This window comes from Rhipicephalus microplus, chromosome 2 (assembly GCF_043290135.1).
Source record: "Rhipicephalus microplus isolate Deutch F79 chromosome 2, USDA_Rmic, whole genome shotgun sequence".
NCBI classification, from domain to species: domain Eukaryota; kingdom Metazoa; phylum Arthropoda; class Arachnida; order Ixodida; family Ixodidae; genus Rhipicephalus; species Rhipicephalus microplus.
Window position 1 is genome coordinate 210,832,872 of NC_134701.1, and position 18,229 is coordinate 210,851,100.

The window sequence follows — 18,229 nt, forward strand, 5'->3', positions numbered from 1 at the left end:
AAAGTTCCGGCGCAATCAGTCGGAGCAATGACGTCATTACAAGCAAGCCGTAAAAAATGACGAGTTTTCAACGAAGCTCGCGTATTAGCACGTGACACTTTTTGTTATGTTCGTATTCCACGTTTACAACAAGAACTGTTCTAGTCTTGACAAATAAGAACCATATAAACGTATACACAAATGAAATCATTGTGGTAGGACGTAGTGTTACTACTTCCCTGAAAGGAATGTTTTGATGCTATCTACAGGATAGAACCATTCTACAGTCTTTGAGAAGAATGCTGTAGCACCTGCTGCAGGTCTGAAAGCAACCTGTGGTCATTCCCTCTCATTCAGTGCAGAATATCATGAGGCTACCTTTCAGTTCGCAGAAGCAAAAAGAAAGGTATGACTTAAAAGAGAAAAAAGATGTGTTGGACTTTCTACTGTTGGCATGCTCAAGTATGTTGTGAAATAACAGTTTCGGATTAAAGGTGTACCTCAACGTCCACAACGTTCTCTTCGCGCTGGCCTCGCTTGAATAATGGGCTCTTGAGTCCATCTTACCGCTTGTCTGAGTGGACGTTCAACGTAATGTCACCCACAAACCTGCGAGGAGAGCACCAAAAGTAACACCCAGGCTGTCTGAGCTCAACTACGTGTTCTGGGCTCAGAACCAACTTCAAGTATAATACTGATATATCATACATGTCAGTATTAATATATATAATATATGAAGTATAATACTTCAAGTATAATACTCCCCGCCGCGGTGGTCTAGTGGCTAAGGTACTCGGCTGCTGACCCGCAGGGCGCGGGTTCGAATCCCGGCTGCGGCGGCTGCATTTCCGATGGAGGCGGAAATGTTGTAGGCCCGTGTACTCAGATTTGGGTGCACGTTAAAGAACGCCAAGTGGTCGAAATTTCCGGAGCCCTCCACTACGGCGTCTCTCATAATCATCAGTGGTTTTGGGACGTTAAACCTCACATATCAATCAAGTATAATACTAATACTGACTTCAAGTGTAATACTGCGCGGGCTCTCCTCATATTTGCACACGCGTTGCAATCAGAGCACATGGTATTATTGAAACATGCACGTGTGTCAACCTGGCTACGCACACATGCGTGTTGAAGTGAAAGCGAAACATATTCTTTGCGTTATGTATAAGCGCCGCGAGTTGACTGCACGTGTACCGTTGTTGTGGCTGAAAATGGCGTGGCATTGCTTTCGGCATACAAACACGTCATCTGCTTTGTGAAACCGAACGTTAATAAACACTTAAACGCTGGGCATAGATGTCATACTAGGTAATCATTTGTCTGCGATACCTGTTTTCGAATTGATATATTTTTTTTTTGTCCGGGAAGGTACTCCTGCTCACAAGTGTTGCAGAAAGCAAAGAATTGGAGAAAAGGTCAAATACTTCAGAAAGGAGAGATGAAAAATCTTTGGACACGTGTGTCGCTGAAGCCGACATTTCAACAAGTGTATTTCTTTTTCAAGGCTTCAACTGCATACCTTAGCGTGTGTGTGTGTGTGTTACGTCTACTCTCCACCAATCAATAAAAGCAAAAGAAGAGGAGAGGGCAAGTGAAATGACGAGGGGGGCGGCAGAAAGGAAAGGACAGGGCACCAACTCACTTGCCTTCTCCTCCTCTTCTACTTTCGTTGGAAGAGAGTGGACGAAACTGCACACAGACACAGACGTGCCAAGGTATAGGCAGAGGCTGCTATGAAGTAGACACTCGTCGAAACGTCAGCTCCAGAGACACCCCGTGTTCAAGAACTTTTCCCCTTTGCAAGTGCTCATCCCTCCCTGAACTTGTGCCTTATTCGGAAAGAAGAGAACGAACGTACGGAAAACCACGTGAAAGCGGCAAAGAAAGCTCCCGTTTTTTGAAAACTCGCCAGCTTCTCCGTTGTTTCATCACTGCGATTAACGCGATGGCCGTGAATATCGTACCTTTGAAACGTAAGCGCTTTTTGCAGCAGTTTCCAGTCTTGGAAGCTGTTCCGGATTGGCGATGCGGACTTTTCTGTCCGTAACGTGTGGCTGTTTACGAGGCGGGGGCTAGGTAGTCCCCACCTTGATGCCGCCGGTGGCACGGCAACCCGACGTTGCTCGGGTGGCCAGCGAGCAGTGGTGGCCACGCCGCTCAGGTGGTAGTCCCGTCGCTGGACGCACTCGGCTGTCCCGGGCATGGCATCAGGGCTGCCGGAGGGCACCCTTCTTGCTTACTCAGGGCACCAGGAACGACCGGACACGTGTTGCTGATCCTGCTGTCACTGCCTACGTGCGAATATAGACAAGAAACCAGGTCACCACCGAGTCCAGCAGCATCTGATGCAAAAAGATAGTCCCTATAGACGCCCTGCATGCAGCTCTTTTCCTAGTAACTTCATTAAAGGAGTCGATCGCCTGACGAATAAATTGCCGCAAAATCTGATTTTTAGAATGCGTCCAGTGTTCGCGCAGATACAGATTTATCGCACGCTCTAAGCGTTTTTTTTTTTTCTCAGCAAGCGCGTTGAAGGGTATACGCAGGAGGGGTAGAGGGAAGATGACAAGGGGACCAGAAGTTACGCCTGTTCGTCAGCGCACGCTATAACCTTCAGCAATAATACGGAAATGCGGGCTAGTTTCGGTATGAAAGCTCGAGCACTTTACTATTTTTTAGCACGAAAGTGTTTTATGCCGGGGTCTACCACGGCTCTGCTGATGTACTTCCGTCAGGAAATTGACGTTGATAATATACACTGAGAAATTGCAAAGAAAGAACCAAGTGACAAGCATCTGTCACGCGGAATCTCGATTCCGAGCGCGCGGGGCTAATTACTACGTCACAGAGCGTACCTTACCTGGAATGCTTACGGCAAGCAATTTGTATACAAAATACATCGTTTGGCATTTCAAAGCTTTGAAACTTTAGTGCGTTTTTATTATCAGTGGCGAGATAGCGCAGCAGGCTTGCGTTGGGCACGCTCTAAAGATCGTCGCCTCCACGAAGTGCCGCCCCCACGGAGCGTGGGTTTCTCCTGCACGCGTGCTTCTCAGACTCGTAATTCACGAGAGGGCGAAGGTCATTTCGCACGCTGCCACTGCCGCGTTTACGAAAGGATTCCGCTGCTGACACAAGTCGTGGGAAGAATTGTGACAGTTCGCGCTTGTCTTGCATATGCTTATGGGTTCGCTTCGTGCCCATTTTTTCTGTTCGTATAACACGCTTTAAGAGTACAGCTGCGAAAGCTTTTATTACGCGCTTGTCCTGTGTTTGCTAATTTCATGCATGCTTTCTGCTTGGGGTGTGCGCTGCATGTGTCAAGCTGTTAGCCGTTCCTTACGTTACTTTGCAATTTGAGTGATGTTGCTCAGCAAATGCACAATAAGCGCACAATTAACTACAAATTCCCGCGAGATGCAAAAAATACCACGTGACAAGCCCGCTGGCGCGCCAGTGCGCATGATGATCCTAGTGCTCCCTAACGTTCCGCGTACGAACGACCATAGAATTTGCCCGATTGTGCTGTCTTGACAGAGCCGCCACGATGGTGGTGGCTTAGCGTTGAACGCGTTTCGCTATTGGCTATAAAAGCGATAACCACTGGGACTGCTTACCACTGCCATGAGCCGGTGCGAAGGAAGCGTATCGTCCATATACACGGAATGTTATTAAGGAACCCCAGAATCACGGCGCGCATAGACACGCCAGTGTGTTTTTCACGTGGCATTTTTCGTATTTCACGGACATTTGTTATTATCAGAAAAACATCAATAATTAACAGATATAAAGCTCTAAACTTTCTAATCTGGCCCTCTGCAAACCGATGAACAACTTTCTTATTGGAATGCCCGGCCCATTTTCGTTGCTTAGAAAGTTCGTTAATAAAACTGCTTGTTTCAGTTACGCTTGTGGTTTGATGTATGCGCGCCTATGAACAGACAATAAAGCAAAAAATAATAAAAGGGCTTGTTAGACTATTGATCAGAACACAAAAAAAAATAATCTGATTCACTACTCAGCAACATGCATTTGGTCGCGTTGTAATTTGGTGTGTCGGCATATTTTTAAACTCTGGCTAAAAATAGCTGTGGCACCCTGTATACTCTTGGCTTTTGAAAATCTCACACTAGATATACATTTCACATGTTAAAGGGTACTTGTGAACAGTACTTGTCTTGCGCTCCACAAAACAGTTTCCATGTTTCTCATCGCAAATAGTTGTGTGCACATTGCACTCATCCTCGTGGCAACAATGTTATGCTGTCAGCGCCTGAGAAACAGGCAATATGTGAAGAAGCGTGACCGGTTGCCCCGCCGCGGTGGTCTAGTGCTTAGGTACTCGGCTACTGACCCCCAGGTCACGGGATCTAATCCCGGCTGCGGTGACTGCATTTTAGATGGAGGCGGGAATGCTGTAGGCCTGAGTGCTCAGATTTGGGTGCACGTTAAAGAACCCCAGGTGGTCGAAATTTCCGGAGTTCTCCACTACAGCGTCTCTCATAATCGTATGGTTGTTTTGGGACGTTAAAGCCCACATATCGATCAAGATTGACCTGTTGGCTGTGCCAGGAAAACGGAACGAACGCCATAGGTTCCCGCTTTGATGCGAGATATGTGGGTGGCAATTTTTTCTTTCCCCTCGCGTGATTCTGTAAAACGAACTAGCCAAGGTGCAGGTTCAAATTCACGTCGATTTCTCAAGCATACCTGTCAACGTTGTCATGCGCTAACTTACAAGGTCACGCCGCGTCCTAGACGGGTTTCCGCGAAGAAGGCATGCAATCACAACGCTGGCCACTGCCGTACTTCTTTTTTCTCAGATCAGAGTCCACGCGATGTCCACGCTCATCATGGGCCGTCACTGCCAAATGTTCCTGCCAGCGACCGCATAGCTTTTCGTTCGTAAGCGCCGCAGTATCGGTGTTCTCTTGTTCCTTCCGCTGCATGCAATTGCTATTTTTTCTTTCCTTATTGTTTTCCTTGCGCGTTCGGACGCATAGAACGCGCATCGAGCGCAGCTGTTTGTTGAGAACGAGTCAGGACGACGTCTCTGGCTTCCGAGAACACGTCTCATCGACGAAAGGTTGCTGCGCAGATTGCGCTTCCTCCGCGTCTTTTTGCGTGAGCAACGCAAGGTCGGGAACCACAGGCCGATCGGGTGGGCATTCTTTTCTGGATCGAAGAAAAACATTCCCGAGCGGCACAACAATGCCCCGCTGGGATGCGCGCCGAGGTGCTCGCCGCGGGCAGCCGTTGTGACGCGGCCCGATCGGCATCCCACGGAGCGAGCTCGCACAGAATGCTGCTGTGGCGCTATTGACACACCGTTGGTTGCTTCGACAATTCTAGATTGCAGTTTCGTGCCCTGGGGGAGGGGTGTGTGATATTAAGAGAAAAGTAGCTCGGGGGGAGGACACTTCAACAGTAGCTCTCGAGGGATGGGGTTAGAGAAGGGATTAAGAGGATAGGATTAACACATAAGGAGATAGAGAGAGAGAGGGAAGAAAGAGCGATGCGCAGGGACAGCGAACGACAGAAGGAGAAGACAGGAAAGATGGACACGGTTGCAGGAGTCCGAGGACGGGGCACCACTGGCGAGAGCTCTTGTCGGCGTCAGGAGATAGCGTAGGGCAAGTCCGGTAGGCCAGAGCTACGCTGTCGTCGAAGATCGGCGTCAGGAGATGGCGTAAGGCCAGCGCAGTCGGCCAGAGCTACGCTGACGTCGGAGATCGCGAGGTCACAACCGGTCGGCACGAAATCGAGCGAGCGAGTCGTTTCGTGCCCTGGTGTTCGCTCCGAGCGAGCGCTGGTGCGTGTTCACAAATGATTCCACGGCTCTGCATGGCGCTGAACGGTAGCCTACAGCTGCAGTACTCTCATTTCCTTCACGGGAGGCGCTAGGAGACACTCAGCACGCATCCACGATAAAACCGTCGTGTGACGCTTTTTCGGCGGTGTAAGTGGCCGACGTCTGCATGTATAGCCTCTCGAGAGCACATGACAGCAAAACCATTCACCTGCTTCGAGAAGGCCACTGAAGGTGTTCATGTGGGACAGTCACACAAATCTTTAGCTACCGCGCGCAGCGGCAACCTTTCTGTATGTCAGCGCCACACGATAAAAATAAGTTCCGAAAATTGGCTTTTTGGGTACGTGGGCATGCCTTGACCTTTTTTTAACTTAGTTGAATATTTAAAGATATATAGTTGGATCCCTTCGTTCGATATGAGATATTGTTAGCGTGTGATGACATTAACGTGATGCTACGGCTGATACTGCTTGCCGTAATGATGCTGGACAGGAGAATGATCATTCAAAACATCGCTCGCAGCCACAATGCGAGGCGGGCCAGGAGCTGGGCTTACATAATGGTTGCAAATACGAACGAGAACCGAAATAAACGTAGCGTCCTTCGGGCTGCCTTGGTGCTTCATCTGTACACTCGCAACAACTGCGCTTGCTGTTTGTTTCCGCACTGGACAAAAACGACCACAATACGATATTGCCACGTTCCTTTCCTCAAGACGATAGTTATAGCGCGAGAACAAAACGACGACACAGAGACAAGAAGGACACGAAGGACACGAGCGCTAACTTCAAACTGAGTTTATTGCGCTGAGCGCGAAAATATATAGAGGAGACAGTAACCATGTGACAAAATCCATATGGCACAAAGAGCAAAACATGAGTAAAGGAAAAACAAAAAACCAAAAATAAAAGCACAGAAAGAGGCAAAGAAAAGTATATAAGGAACCGAAACATAAAAGTAAAGGTAATATAACTTACTCCCTTACTCACATTTTGCTCTTTGTGCCATGTGGTTTTTGTCACATGGTTACTGTCTCCTTTATATATTTTCGCGATTTGCGCAATATACTCAGTTGAAAGTTAGCGCTCGTGTCCTTCTTGTCTCTGTGTCGTCGTTTTGTTCTCGCGCTATAACTATCGTCATGCCATACCAACTAGCCCAAGCTGCCACACTCCTTTCCTCAAGTTTTGTTATCGTCCCATTCCACTGTATGCAATTTTCAGCGCAAACCACGCCTGCAGTGTTCGAGATGTTCGGAACTGTATAATATATCGTTTTGTTACGATTACGCCGACTCCGCGAACATTACAGATTATTCTAGAACCTACGTGGCTGCTATAGCGATGATTGTAGAATATTCGACGGCACGTGTATAAATACCGACGCGCTTTTGCCGCTTGTCAGTTGATCGACCCTCTGTTCGGCGCTATCGGTACCAGTGAGTAGTGCTGTAATCTTACTTTTCGTTTGTTGGCTACAAGTTCGGCCCAAATGAACAGCTTCATCTTCGATGTATAGTCTTCTCCCTTCGTCACCGTTACGATCTCGTGACAATATTCTTATCTAGAATACTCAGCAGGAACACTTCTCCACTCGTATCGGTTTTTCGCGAGCGTCGCAGACTGTTTCATTTAATTAGTTGAACGGGCAAGTCAGAGTCTTCCTATTTACTTATCTGGCTATTTTACGATACTTCCGATAATTCTTTGGTCAGTGCGTGTAAATGAAAGTTCTTCAACAGCCAGAGGTGAATTCAGCCATGCAGAGTACCACTTTCTTTTTCTCTCGTGTACAACAGTCCTTTCACGTGCAGGGGAACTCAATACTTACTGACACTGTGAAAAGTGAGGCTGCAATATATGAAAAGGCATCACAGGCTACAGTTAGAGCCTTCATGACTCACTTTACTCAGTTGCTGCAAGCAGCTTGTTACGAGAGAAGCTTCTGCATACGTCTAGAGGCTTGCCATATATGTTTAAGACCCCAGAATTTCTACAGAGCTTTTACAAAAGTAAGTGATTATCCGTGGAGCTCATTTTCTGTATTACATACGACTACGAAGCTGGCAGACAAGTCAAATCATAGTCAGCGTCATCCGTCACTTACTCACCTGCACTCTTAGAAAAAAAAAAGTTAGTAATCAGTTAGTAAACGCCTGTGTTTACTAGTTCACGAAGTATTTTAGTACCTCCGCGGCAATTTACTAGCCACAAGCTAGTGCGCCTACTAACTTTCGCCGTTACTAACCAGAGAACTTTTCTTAGTGTTTTTAACTAAGCAACTACTAAGTCACCTACGTTGCCAGGTCTTTTGCATATGCCGCAGTACATTTTGCCGTAATGGTGGTATCGTAAGCAAAACCTGGGCAAGGTCTAATTTTATTGACTACATTGGAATAGAAGTTTCGTGCGACGTAATAACACACATATAAGGAAATAGAAGGGGGCATGATTATGCATGATAAACAACGATTAGCTTATAAATTATGTGACTGCTAAACAGTACGCGGTGTGCGATCCCAAAGTAGGGGTATATATAGTCTTTAAACTGCTGCTACAGCAGAAATCTGCTATGTCGAAGTCTGAGTGCATGCGTTTGCATGCGTGTTCTCGTGATCCGGTCATATTAGTTCTGATACTCATATGAGCATATAATCATGTGAGTATAAGAACTCATATGAGCCTATCATATGAGATTCACATCTGTACGTATGTGAACCTGATTTGCTTATATGATCATGTGGTCAGTACTCTATAAGTATGTTGCTGTGATTCGCACTTACCACAGCATAGTTACATGACGTAGTTATAAGCCATTAATTAATTTACGAGGGCCATGTCTGTTCGTTTTTTAGCCTAAATTTTTGTAAGAAAAGCATTTTGATATGGCAACGCACACGAACATTTAACAAAATAGGCATAAACCTCTATTCGCGGTGGTTACTAACAATTTAGTAATAAACTAACCACTCGAGTCATCACTATCCACTTACTAACAAGGTAGTAAATTTTGCTAACCTGCATTATACTACCTTCCCTTACTAAGAGGCTATAGTTATTTATGTTACAAGTGAATGGTGTGTATTAGTTTGTGAATATGCCGACCTTTATTTTTAAGAGTGTGTGTTACACGTGGCGCTGGCTAGCAGTTCCATGTAAAGTTACTGTATATGCAACCTTAAGGGTCATGTACAGTAACTCGGCTCCCGTGTATTAAGCACAAATAAAAAAAAAGTAAACGAGTGAGCGCCCTTTGTCGTAGCTGAAACAGTAGAGCCTCGGACGCGTAATTCGAACGTTGGTACTTCAGATCCCAGCAGCGGGAAAAGGTGATTTTTTGTCCACTTTGATTTCCTTTTAATATAAGTGTATCGTCACAATACTCTCAAGAAACCACAAATAATGTCCCCTGCATTGTACTCTCTTCCGCTGACGGTTTTATTAATTGTGTAAAAAAAAACGTTACAGAGAGTTCAAGCGCTAGAAACTCGCTGATCTAGTTGAAAAGCTCACCAGTCGCTACAAGAAACAAGCTCATTGCTCATAGGAGTGCCCAAAATATCGAGGGTGGGGAGGAGTATAGTGGGGACAGCCTCCTTTCCATTCATCTAAGAAAGGCGCCAAGTCTGCCCATCTCTTTAGTTAGCCGGAACAGCACCGTCCATGTTTCTCCACGCTTACAGAAATGCGACAACATATGCATCCCATTCATGTATACAAGGGGATGGGAGGGGGGGGGGGGGGATGCACAAGGATGGCGCATCGCTTTAATGCACTAAGCAGGGGAGAATTTCCTGGGTGGTCGACTCACAGACCAGCAGTCAAGAGAAGGTTTGTTTGTTTTTGGCACGTATTCACTCTGGAGTGTTGGTTTCTTCTTTTTCTTCCTAATTTGTGCGTCCATTGCGAAGCTTGTTTTTCTTGTTTTTTTTTCGGACTGTGGGATACGGCGAAACTTCGCTCCATCTAAAGAAGAATATCACTGGGTCAACCTGCTTCTGCTTGGCGCAATATCCGTTGCATCATCAGGCAGCATTTTCAGAACATGATGTAAGCACGCGAGCTTTATTGCACTCTGGCCTTACCGAAACGTGGTCGCCACTACCGCTGTCGAACCTTGGACCTCGAGATCGACTATTTCGGTAATGTCAAATAACTTACATGCACTGTATATCGGTCAGAAGAATTGACACTTTCACTCAGAGGTTAGAATCTAACAAGGGCTTTTAGAATATTAGAGCTCTAAACAATATTTATATTCACGCAATTTATGTTTACTCGCGAAGCACTGTAGTGTCTTTTTTGTAAGACACAATATTGATGGGAACCAACTGACAGCGATGCAAAGCAAGGTATAGGGGATGCATTTTGTATAGTAATTGCAACGTAAATGTCGTGTTTGTTTGTTTGTTTTCTTAATTTTGTTTCTTGGCACTGTGAACGTTTCCGTAAAGCTATAGCGCACTTTGTCTAACGAGAAGCTAAAACATTAGAAACATACGTTTTTTTTTTCTGACTTAGATCGTACTCTCAATACAAGAAAGCAGCTAGAAAATTATTGCATACCCCGCATTACGATAGCAGACAAGCAGCAGCGCTCGATGCTTTGAAAGACGAACGGCTCTCGTTTGCATGGCGGCGCGAAGGAAGTCAAGCGGCGCCTGCAGCGTCGGGTATTTATACATCGCACGGGACGTGTATACTCGTACTGGCCCGCTTACAAAATGCTCGTGCCAATCTCATCATGGGCGCGCCCCGAGGTGCGACGATCGTGAACCCCGCGGGCTAACGCGCCGGGAGACATATTGTGCACCCGTTATAAGACACTTCCCACTCGCGTTGGATTTACCTAAGCCGCCATTACGGTTCTAGCGCACCAAAAAACGGCAGTTATCTAACAAGAGTAGCCCGTGGGCTTTCCTTGCTTATGCATTCTCGACCCGCGCTTTCAAAGTGTTACAAGATCCCCGACTGCGAAGTGGCACAACCTTGTTAATGGGGAGGCTTGCGAACTCTGACTGTGACGCCATCTTGAAGGGCCAATGACCTCAGTAAAAGTTATACTCTCCTAAAAAGAACGATGTGGTTCTGGCCCAGCCAGAAATTTTTTCACCAGGCGGCAATTCCGACGACCAATCACGCATGTTCGTGCATGCGTTTGCATGTGTACGTATATATGTACACCGGTAGGTAAGTAAACTTTTGTGCTGCAAGGAATTAACCTTTAACCAAAAGCTGACGTAGCTTTTCTGTAAACCCATCATTAACACAATCTGTCTTTTCATCTAATCATTTCTTTCACTGTACGCACGTGTTCTTGTAACCACTTATATATGACGATAGTTATAGCGCGAGAACAGAACTACGACACAGAGACAAGAAGAACACGAAGGACACGAGCGCTGTGTCGTCGTTCTGTTCTCGCGCTTTAACTATCGTCATGCCGAACCAACTAGCCCAAGCTGCCACACTTCTAAGCTTATATATGTCTGCTTTTTTTTGTCAATAAAACTTCAGTCGTTAGTGTGCGCTATGTCCAAGTGTCTTCCTTTCGTGCTTCGATTTTGCGCGCAACTCAGTTAAGGTGAATCACCAACTCGGTCAGCAGTCCATGCTTCTCGAGGAACTAACGCGCATGGGCAAGCTCGCTATACGCAGTCCGTGTCTGTAGTAAAGCAGCGGCATAACGTGAAACCTGGGGACAAGCAAGGCATTTTTCACATCACGCCGGCGTTTTTCACATCAAAATCTTTATTATGCACTGCTTTACTCGCAAGCATCACTTTGCAGATAAGTTTCAAGAAGCGCTGTTTCAAATAGATGATTTCACCATAGATATGCACGTCTGGGTCTCTGGTTTTAGATAAGAAATTTGATTGATTGATTGATTGATTGATTGATTGATTGATTGATTGATTGATTGATTGATTGATTGATTGATTGATTGATTGATCGATTGATCGATCGGTCGGTCGGTCGGTCGGTCGGTTGGTTGGTTGATTTGCGGAGTTTAACGTCCCAAAACCACCATATGATTATGAGAGACGCCGTAGTGGAGGGCTCCAGAAATTTTGACCACCTTGTGTTCCTGAACGTGCACCCGAATCCAAGCACACGGGCCTACAGAATTTTCGCCTCCATCGAAAAAGATAAGACACTTCAGTGCCTTGGTAAATTTCGCCGGGTATTCTGACACCCCTGCTAAGCCTAACGTCATGTTTGGGGCAATAACGGCGAACCTTTATAATATGCACAGTGTGGACAATTGGCGAGAAGCGACATTTACCCAGCTTTTTTTTTGGGGGGGGGGGGGGGGCGCATTCTTGTATACGATGGGCCGTGTTGAGGACATGCCATGATGACGACATGGCACACCGACAACCCGGCAAGCCGAAAAGACGAGGCCCTATAAGGTTCTTCCCCTCTGAACAGTTACACGGTCCATTACGCATTTGCCTGAGACCATAGAGTTTCCTTAAGGTAACGAGACGGGACTCTGGCGCTGCGGTCGTACAGCGGCCATGGGAATGATGGGCAGGTGCTTGCGGGCGGTGAACGCACTGGAGGCTTGGTTTATTGCTGTGTTTCGGTTATGTTCCGAATGAAATAACAAATCGTTTCGAACTTCGTGACCCGATTTTAATCGGTGATCTTAAAAGGTGAAGCGTAACTGCCAAACATTTGCTGATTGTTGTTTCGTGATAAAGCATATTCAAGCCACGCGAAACCAAACGGAACGTAAAGTACGAAGACTAGGAGAATCCATGTTCTACCCATCATTCCCATGCTCGCTGAAGCGCCGTGCGTGGCAGCTTTCATATATATAGACACTAGAGCCAGAGCTGCCTCTACTGTATTTATAGAAAACTCTATGGATCTTCCCCACCCCGAAAGCACTCTGCACCCAACGTTGATTTGCACTTGCTCCAAGATCCGAGGAATCGCGAGTTTACTGCACCTCGCGTGATTTTGTAGTGCCTCCGAGATCGGCTCGCCTTTGACCAATGGGAAATGTTATGTGATGACGTCATCATGTGACGGCAGGTTATGTGACGTCACAATGCAACCTAATCACACGATGATGACTTTTTACATCAGTCGGGTTGACGACGACATTCAATTTGTTTTTGTGTTTAATGAAGCATCTAGGGTTTTCACCTTAAAAATTCCGGAGTGGAACCTCTTGCAAAGCCTTACCGTTAAATGCGGGGGACTGGCCATGAATTGGTAATATGAACGTTTGTACATTAATTTGGAGAATACGCTATGAATAAATGAAAGAAAGGAATGAAGGAAATAATACTAAAAAGCTGAAATTATTTATCCATTTCGCAAACAAAGACGACACAGTTGTGTTAGACCAATTTCGATTAGAGATACTAGGTCCTACATGGTTAATACCTCGCGAATATTTGTAACAGGGTAGATTAAAATCGTATACGTTTAGTTGCTTGACAACGCCCAGCATTTTTTTTGGGGGGGGGGGGGGGGGGAGTTCACACTGACCAGACTGGGGCGTACAGGCATCAGCTTTTCTCTGTGATGTTATTATCAATGGTATTTTGAGAATATTGTGTTCATGGTATATCAAAGTCATAAGACTCGCCCCCCCCCCTCCTCTACCAATCCCCATGCGCATAGGCTTGTGAAGAGAGTAAGCAAAAGTAAAGCAATTGCAGCAAAACATAAAGTAAGCGACCGGTACAGTGGTCGTTTCAAGCAACGGCCTCTCGTCGCACCAGTGAATGGATTAATCTTCGAAAACGCATCACTGAGACGACCCGCCCAATTGGAGAAGACATCGCTAATTGTTAACCTCTGTTAAGCGTAGATGGCGTAGTCCTCGTCGGGCCTAAGTGCGTTTCACAAGTCAAGGACAGATCCGCTTACAACGTGAAATGAGAATGACTGCATGCCTGTGGGAATGATTTTTATGTTGAGCTCCAGATATGTCAAGCAGCCCTGCCACAGTGATAACTTTTCGTCAACATTTTTTTTTTACTTTACTGCGTGCATCCACGCATGCTTACGATACGCAATAAGTATTTTTTTTTTAGTTCTGCTGCCCATTGGCAACACGATTTCGCACGCGTTATTTTTCAGGCAGACTTTCTCGCAACCATTGTTGACATTGCAATTGCACCCTGACTTTCGATATCAATGAAGTACTCCAATCGCAGAGGTTTTATCATGCAATCTGCGAGGGAAAGGTAATCATTGTTGAGAAATGTTCACTACACTCAATCAAAATGAACCTGGGATCAGACAATACCTACTCACATAGCAATATGAACTTGATAAAAGGTGTGAAGAACACAGTATGTGGCCTAGATTCAATTTATTCTTCCAAAATTAAACTTGTTGGCCCCGATTTATTATCTGTGCTTTCAGATCTTATCAGCACCGCATTTCGCTCTGGCGTTTTTCCTACTATTCTCAATCAAGGAGACGTAACACCTATATTTAAATAGAGAGACCAAAAAGTTTTCTCTAATTATTGCCTAATAACTATCCTCCCATTCTTCAGTAAGGTTATTGAGAAGCTCATTGTTAATCGCCTTACAAACTACCTAACAAGGTTTAATCTTTTGTCACCTAAGCAGTTTGGTTCTCTTGCTGAGCTGTCAACCGAATTAACATTAATAAAATTAACTGATAGCCTAAAACAGTTTATCAATAAAGTTATATAAACAGGGGCGGTATTTGTTGACCTAACTAAATTGTTTGATACCATTAACCACTCTATCTTGATTGCTAAACTTGAACTCTTGGGAATTTGTGAGCCTTCTTTAGCCCTTCTACAATGTTACCTTGCTGACAAGACCCAAGTTGTGAACTGCTGCGGTGTTTTATCCCTAGGGAGTTCCACAAGGCTCAATGCCAAGACATCTATTATTTCTCATCTCCATTAATGAATTACCATCATCGCTTACTTTTTCTGACCACATCCTTTATACTGATGACACTACAATACTTTCCAGTGACGAAGATCTCACCAATATGCTATCAAAATTAAACACAGTTGTCGGGAATCTTGTTTCATGGTGCAATAACATTTTAATGAAGATCAACCCTATTAAAACAACCTTCATAAAATTTCACCCGCATCACAAACGTGACAATAAATCCAAAAATTCACATGGATAACTGCGTCATTACATCGTCAAAATTTATTACTTTTCTGGGTGCAACATTATATCCTGACCTATGTCATCATACATCATCATACACCTATGTCATCATACCTATGCCTTGTCATGTCAAACCATGTCATCAAGAAAACTGCGTATGGCCTCCGCATACTCCTTCGCTCAAGACATTGCTTTCAGCAACGAATTCTCAAATGACTTTACTATGCATTTATTCACAGTCACCTTAATTATACATTTCATTCTGGGCCAGCACGTGCACCACTCATTTGGCATCCATAATTGACCTTCAGAAAAGAGCAATCCTTACAATCACTCATAGTTCACACACTGTATCAGCATCACCTCTCTTTAGCACTCTTGAAATCCTACCTATCAACTCCACTTTTAAACTTAAACTTTATTATTCAGAATCTGAACAGGTGACATTCAAACTGACATAATTTCCCTTACACATCTTCACAATAATAATAACACACGATTTTCTGAAAATAACAACATTCTGCTTTCAAAAGTAAACACTAACGACGGTAAAATGACCGCATTGTTTACTGTAATTTCATCTTGGAATTCACTTCCATCAACAATTAAATCCAGCCCTTCATCAAAATATTTCCCGCGTCAACTCAAACAATTTTTACTAACCACATGCATCACTTGATCATATTTGTGCATTTATAAATGTATTGGTTTAAATATATTTATATTTATGTGTGTATGCTCACTATGTATGTATATCCCTTCATAAATATTTAAATAAGTGCTAGTTTGTTATACTGAAATAGTTTCTTACGGTTTGTTAGTTGGTAATCTTTCATGGTGAAAAAAGCGCTAAGAATACACACACTCAGAGAGGACACAGACAAGCGCTCTTTAATAAATACATCACACGCAAGTACGTCATTCCCAACTTGCCCTGTCATCATCAACAACGTGATATAACAAAACATGCACTCCCATAATCAAACACACACAACCGTAAACAAACATGTGTCAAGAACTAAGAATATAAAACGTAAAACAGAAAAAAAGTGATACATAAAAAAATTGAAACAGTACAAAAATCACTGGGTTATGTGACGTCCAAAAAAGCAAATTCCACATCATGAACATTTACCAACACGCCCAACTGGCAGTTATCCTAAATGGCAATCTTTGTTTGCGTTATTTGTGCTTGTTCTAACAGGAGGTACCCCTGACAGTTTTCATTTTGAACCTGCTTCTGTATTATACGCATTTTTTTTTTCATTAGCAAAAGTGTCAAAGCATAGGCGAACACTGCGACACGTTTTTTTTTTTTCGCATGCAGACATTATTCACTGTAAAAGCGCCCAGTGATTACTTGTGATAGTTGCACTGCTTAGTTTCTAAATCACGTCAGCGCGAAGCCACAAAAAAAAAAAAGGTTGGTAAGTGGCTCGGAGGGAGGGAAAGGGGTGCGCGCAACAGAGGCGTAGCCACTGTTGCTTGAAGCTTTTTTTTATATTCAAGCTCTATTATATTCCGAGCAGTGGTTCAAGTAGTAAAGTAGAATACCCTTGCTTGCACTCATATAACTTCATGACATAGCCCCTTGTGGTTACGTCACCAGTCTTATAGGTGTTCCTGGATTTGAGTGACATTGTATAAGAGGTTCGTTTCTCGTATCGCTTTAAAAGAATGCACCTGGCCTTACTACGTACAATAGTACGGTGCGTCACCTGTATTCCTTGCAACTAAAGGCCAGCCAGAAATGTTACGTAGCCAAGAATAAGCACCGTTATTGCACGAGCAAAGCTGCGTCCGTATATTTGCTGCGTAACTCCTACTACACCTCTGTTGCATTGCGGCGAAGGGAAAAGGAATAAAAAAAAATATTAATCACACGAACAGCACGTGTATAACGCGGACTTCTATACGCTGACGCAACATGTCGTGGCACTTAATGCGGTACGGCTGCTGCAATCATTTTTTTAGCGACGTGTCACTCTTTAATTGATTTGTATCTGGCTGACCACGCTATGTTTAATTTCAACGGGTGAACGATTATGCCTGGGAAAGTTGAATAATAATATGTCGCAAGCGAGTAGGCTACGGGAAAGACTTCTTTTTTTTGCCGTTTATTAGCGATAAATGTAATGAAAACTTGGGTAATAGTGAACCAGCAGTGTCCAAAATTGTAGGCAACAACTGCACTGAATTCACTCTACACGCGAGAGCAATTTAAATAGAACTGGAATAAGAGGTCCAACTTCAATCACTGGAAATGTTTCACGGTTACAATTTCAGAAAACTACAAACGTACTACAAAGAACTTGACATCGCAGACGGCCGTCAGCACGCTTAACACGAACGCTCTGCTTCGAGGCCTGAAACGTTTTGATCGACGCAAGTGCCGCGTTGCTTGGTTTTGTCACCGAGATGTTACCGACACGCTATCCAAGCATACCGACTCGGCAACATCTCCCAGCACTTCGCGACTGGCATCAGTCAAACCAGTCAAGGCTACGCTGCGGGGCGTTCCGCTTGCTGACGACTGTACGCAAACCTCATACAGAATCAGCCTGCGACAAGCGTGTCCACTCGGCACCTATGGCATAAAAGCTATCGTGACATAAATCTGAGACGAAAAGCAGTTGATAAGGCCCAAGCGGTGAAGCACATCACAACCGGAAACATCGTGCATTTAACCTCAGCCGTTCACGGATATCCCGCTCGAATAGTGCGATGGTTAAGAGAGAAGCTCGTATACCTTTGATCAAATGCGCACCTGGTCGTATCCGCGTGTGAATATTATATTATTTGTCTCCTTACGCCAAGGAATATATAGTGGACGTGGATGGAGGCTCAGATAGCTAAGTCGCCTCGCCTGGTGCTCAAGCAAAACGATAGTAAGCGTTTTTTTTTTCGTTTTCTTTTAATGAAAAACCACTCAATTGTCTTAACACAACCACGCTTGTAACTATCGACGCATGTTTGTTTGCATGTAACCAGTTGGAAGTTTCGGTATACATCCTGAAATCCTTGCCCTCGAATTCGCGTCGCCCGATCTTATTCCTTTTTTTCAAGAAACCTTCGTATCGGGCTGCCTTTTATTCCCTGCTTCCTCCGTCTCTTTTCTTTTTCCTAGAAGGACAGCCAGCACACCAACCCTCGCTACATCCATTATGTAAGAAGGGCGTCCCGCCAACAAAAAGCAAGCGTCTGCCGACCTTTCTTTTTTCCTTTTTATGCCTACTTTTTCTGCGAGCCCGGAATCGAGAAAGTTCGCGACGTGTCTGGAGCCTCCTCGTCCCCAACGCCGAGCA

At 44.7% G+C, this 18,229-nt stretch overlaps 1 protein-coding gene across 2 annotated transcripts in view; it reads right to left on the reverse strand.

Annotated features, from left to right (window-relative positions):
- The window catches only part of cyc (basic helix-loop-helix ARNT-like protein cyc), a 66,228-nt gene that overhangs the window by 25,601 nt on the left and 22,398 nt on the right, over nucleotides 1-18,229 (reverse strand). The window contains exons 1-2 of one of the 2 annotated variants that reach the window (XM_037421614.2): nucleotides 1,947-2,073; nucleotides 480-588 (exon numbers count right to left, since the gene is read on the reverse strand). In XM_037421614.2, coding sequence (XP_037277511.2) covers nucleotides 480-541 — 62 coding nt within the window. In that variant the 5' untranslated portion in view covers nucleotides 542-588; nucleotides 1,947-2,073. Of the gene's footprint in view, nucleotides 1-479; nucleotides 589-1,946; nucleotides 2,274-18,229 lie in introns of those variants that run through there. The other variant, XM_075875379.1, reaches the window with a different exon arrangement.